Raw genomic sequence first — 3,875 nt, 5'->3', positions numbered from 1 at the left:
GGGATATTAGGACCAGCTTGGTCAAAGAGGTAGGTTTTAAGGAGTGTCTTAAAGGAGGAGAGAAGGGTAGAGAGGTTTAGGGAGGGAATTCCAGAGCTTAGGGCCTAGGCAGCTGAAGGCAAGGCCACCAATGATGGAGCGATTAAAATCGGGGATGCACAAGAGGCAAGAATTGGAGGAGCGCAGAGGTCTCGGAGGGTTGTAGGACTGGAGAAGGTTACAGAGATAGGGAAGGGCGAGGCCGTGGAGGGTTTTGAAAACAAGGAATGAGAATTTTAAAGAGTCAATTATACTGTGGGAGGAAACCTGGGCAGACCCATTGAAATCATTTCATCTAGCCTTTATTCTATTGTACAGTACATGTCTTGATCTATTCAATCGCACTCTTTAAAAAGAACAAGTACAGAGAGCCCTTGGATGGTCAAGGATGTCTTAGAGAAGCTTTCTATCATATATTTTAATAAACTATGATTGAGAAGAAAATTCTCACTTGCCTTGCTTCGTGCGATAGATAAGGCACATTGTTGTGGAGAACAGGGCAGCTAATGGGCTGAATACCTTACCTCTTACAATCGAGGACAGACACGTGATGTCTTTATGTACAGTTAGGTTTAACTTCGCCAGGAAACGTTACTTCTTGACAATTATCCCGTAAAGCCAACGTTAGAAGCAGACGTCGTCTCCCTCCCTCTCTGTGGCTCCTATTGACGCACATAGTCAGCACAACGACTCAAGAAGTGCAAGAAATAAATAATTTAATCGTCCAGCAGTTGATAAAGGAGATTTATATTTACTAACACATCTCTTTTTAGTGATGTGTTAGTAAAAACACAGTTTATGATTTAGATCTAAATATTATTTATATTTGTACATAATTTTCCGTTTGCAAATAGATAACCTGGGACCTGCTTTCATGAGTTTAGATTATCATCAAAAACATTTGGTCATTCGTAGAGATTTCAGTACAGAAGGGTACGTTCTAGCTTCACGCCGTAGCTTGCGACTCTAGCAAAAGAACCAGTTAAGAGTTGGGCGAAAGGGCCATTCGAGGTAATTCCTGGATTTCGAACGGGGAAGGTTCCTTACCCCATAACCCATGCCAAAAAAACGTGGGACCTATCCCTTCCAATGCGTCCTAATCCTACTCCCCTCTCTTTGCCCATTTAATATCTAAACATAACGATCAGAAGTACGACAATGATTACATTCCATACAGGTCTTGTTTGTTCCCAATCAGTACTGTTTTTGCATCTGAGCTATGTTTTATTTACAAAACCACGCTAGCCATGACACAGTTCGCAGTTGGAGCCACTTTCTGGTTCCGCCAGGTGAACATTTTCTTGAGCTCTCCTCTGAAGCTGTCGTGAAGCCAGGCGTAGATGAAGGCGTTGTAACAGGCGGAGCTCATGGCGAACCAGTGGCACAGCAGCTGGATCAGGTTGAAGTACTGCTTGTCGATCAGGTCGATGTCGATGTCTTTGATCACGTTGAAGAGATGGAGAGGGAGCCAGCACAGGCCGAAAACGGCCACCACCAGCACCAAGAGGCGGAAGGTCTTCCTGCGCCTGGCCCGGTCCCACTCGGCTTGGGTTTGGGTGATGTTGCCCGGCACCACGCGGTTCTTCAGCTTGACCGAGATCCTCAGGTAGGACAGGGAGATGACCGAGAAAGGCAGCACATAGGTGACGACCAGGGTGCCGTAGGCGTAGAGCAGGCGGGACTTCTCCCTCTCCATCCAGAACTCCTCGCAGATGGTCAAGTCCTGGTGGTAGAACTCCACGTAGTAAGTGTGAACCAGGGCTGGGGCGGCCAGGAGGCAAGCCAACAGCCAGATGGCCGCTAGAAGGTAAACACTGGTGGGGATGGTGAGCCTCCTCTTGAGGGGATGCACGGTGGCGTAGTACCGATCGACGGCTATGACCGTCAGGGTGAAGACCGAGACGAACACGGTGACCGGCTGCATCAGGAACACAAAGTAGCACAGGAATCTACCGTAGATCCATCCCCGAGGCTCGAAGACGTAAGCCAAAGCGAAGGGGACGCAGGTAGCGCACATCAGCATGTCCGAGAAAGCCAGGTTGCCCAGCAGGAAATTGGTGATATTGTGCATCTTCTTCGTTTTGCAGATCACGTAGATGAGCAGGTAGTTGCCGAAGATGCCGATGAACACCACCAGGGCGTAGCACGGAATGATCAGAGGCTTGAAAGACTGGATGAGCTGGATGCCCTTAAACTGAGAGGAGAGGTTGCCGAATTCTTCCAGCATGCTCTGCTGAGCGGTGAGGTTCTCAGAGCTGCTCCTCCAGCTTTCCACTTCAGGTGTTTTATGTTCCATGGCCTTGTGACGAGTTACACGACGTTTCCGTCCCCAAAGTGTCAAAATTTTGCAAACCCCTATTTTAAAAAAGAACAGAAGTCACGTCCTATCCAACTTTTTTTACACAGCGAGTGGTTATGATCTGGAATGCACTGCCCGAGGGGGTGGTGGAGGCAGATTCAATCGTGGCTTTCAAAAGGGAACTGGATAAGTACTTGAAGGGAAAAAAATTGCAGAGTTATGGGGAAAGGACAGGGACTAGCTGGATTGCTCTTGCATCGAGCGGGTACCGACTCGACGGGCCAAATGGCCTCCTTCGGTGCTCTAACTATTCTATGAGTCTATGAATGTATTACTAAAATAAACCAACGTCTCTCCCCATCTGCCTCTTCACCTTTGCGCTTTTTCATATTTGAAAGACAATGCCACTAAATATTTAAGCGGCTACTGCAGAAATCTGGATTTTTATCGTTGCAACTTTGAATTCTTAAATTAACCAATATCTCTTTTAGTAAATAACGAAATCTCATGAACAGCACAAAACAAGTTGCAGTGTTAGTATGAAGGCGAAGATCAACTTTTTACACTTAAAGGTTATTTTTTGTTAACGATCCATAAATTGCTTCTTTAATCTCATGTACACCAATACTTTCCCTGTATTACTTACGGAATTTTTCGAATTCAGGCTTGGCTCTACATAATACCAGGACACAAAGGAATACTCGAGTCCCTTTCTTTTCACCCCCGTTAGACAATCTGGCTGGTGCCCCCTTTGCAAAACCGACCAGTAAAAGTACACCGGGCACAGACAGCGACTGCTCGTCACTCAATACCAGCACCGACTCGTTCACCGGCTTTCTTGATTCGTATGAACACGGTCATGCATAAAACGCAAGATTTCTCGAGTTAAAGGTACGTCGCTTGACGTTACCACGCCATCACTGGTCTGTCGAGTCAGTGTGTGTTTCTCTGTTTTGGCCAATTCCTCCCCCCACCGACCCCTTTTTACCTCGGTTGAGTTGTGAGCAACGATTCTGCCAAACGTAAGAGAGAGAAACAATTGTCCCACGGAGGATTTGCAGAAACCAAACGTATTTTGGGGGGGGTATTTTGATTAAAGGTACGGCTAGTTCCCCTTCTGTTCCAATACGAAGCTTATTAGTGAAAGGTGCTACCAAAAAAACCTTTGGATGGCGCCATCATTTCAAAAACCTACGTAAAAATAAATGACAGTGTCATGAAAATCATTCTGAGCTAATAAAGGCGTAGAGAAAGTACATTTAAAACAAAATGAACATTGGTGAAGTGTTGAGGGCATATAAATCAATTTACATGAACAACAACAACTTGCATTTATATAGCGCCTTTAAGGTAGTAAAACGTCCCAAGGCGCTTCTCAGGAGCGTTATCAGACAAAATTTGACACTGAGCCACGTAAAGAGATATTAGGACAGGTGGTCAAAGAGGTAGGTTTCAAGGAGTGCCTTAAAGGAGGAGAGGTAGAGAGGCGGAGAGATATGGGAGGGAATTCCAGAGCTTAGAGCCGTGCTCTCCCAAT

At 46.0% G+C, this 3,875-nt stretch overlaps 1 protein-coding gene across 1 annotated transcript; it reads right to left on the bottom strand.

Annotated features, from left to right (window-relative positions):
• Positions 1 to 1,267: 1,267 nt before the first annotated feature.
• On the bottom strand, positions 1,268 to 2,335 carry LOC137340383 (prolactin-releasing peptide receptor-like). The gene has a single exon (XM_068002803.1). It carries the CDS (start codon positions 2,333 to 2,335, stop codon positions 1,268 to 1,270), a length of 1,068 nt encoding a protein of 355 aa, XP_067858904.1.
• Positions 2,336 to 3,875: the final 1,540 nt, after the last annotated feature.

This window comes from Heptranchias perlo, chromosome 21 (assembly GCF_035084215.1).
Source record: "Heptranchias perlo isolate sHepPer1 chromosome 21, sHepPer1.hap1, whole genome shotgun sequence".
In the NCBI taxonomy this organism is placed as follows: Eukaryota; Metazoa; Chordata; class Chondrichthyes; order Hexanchiformes; family Hexanchidae; genus Heptranchias; species Heptranchias perlo.
This window is presented reverse-complemented; position numbering and strand designations above follow the sequence as displayed.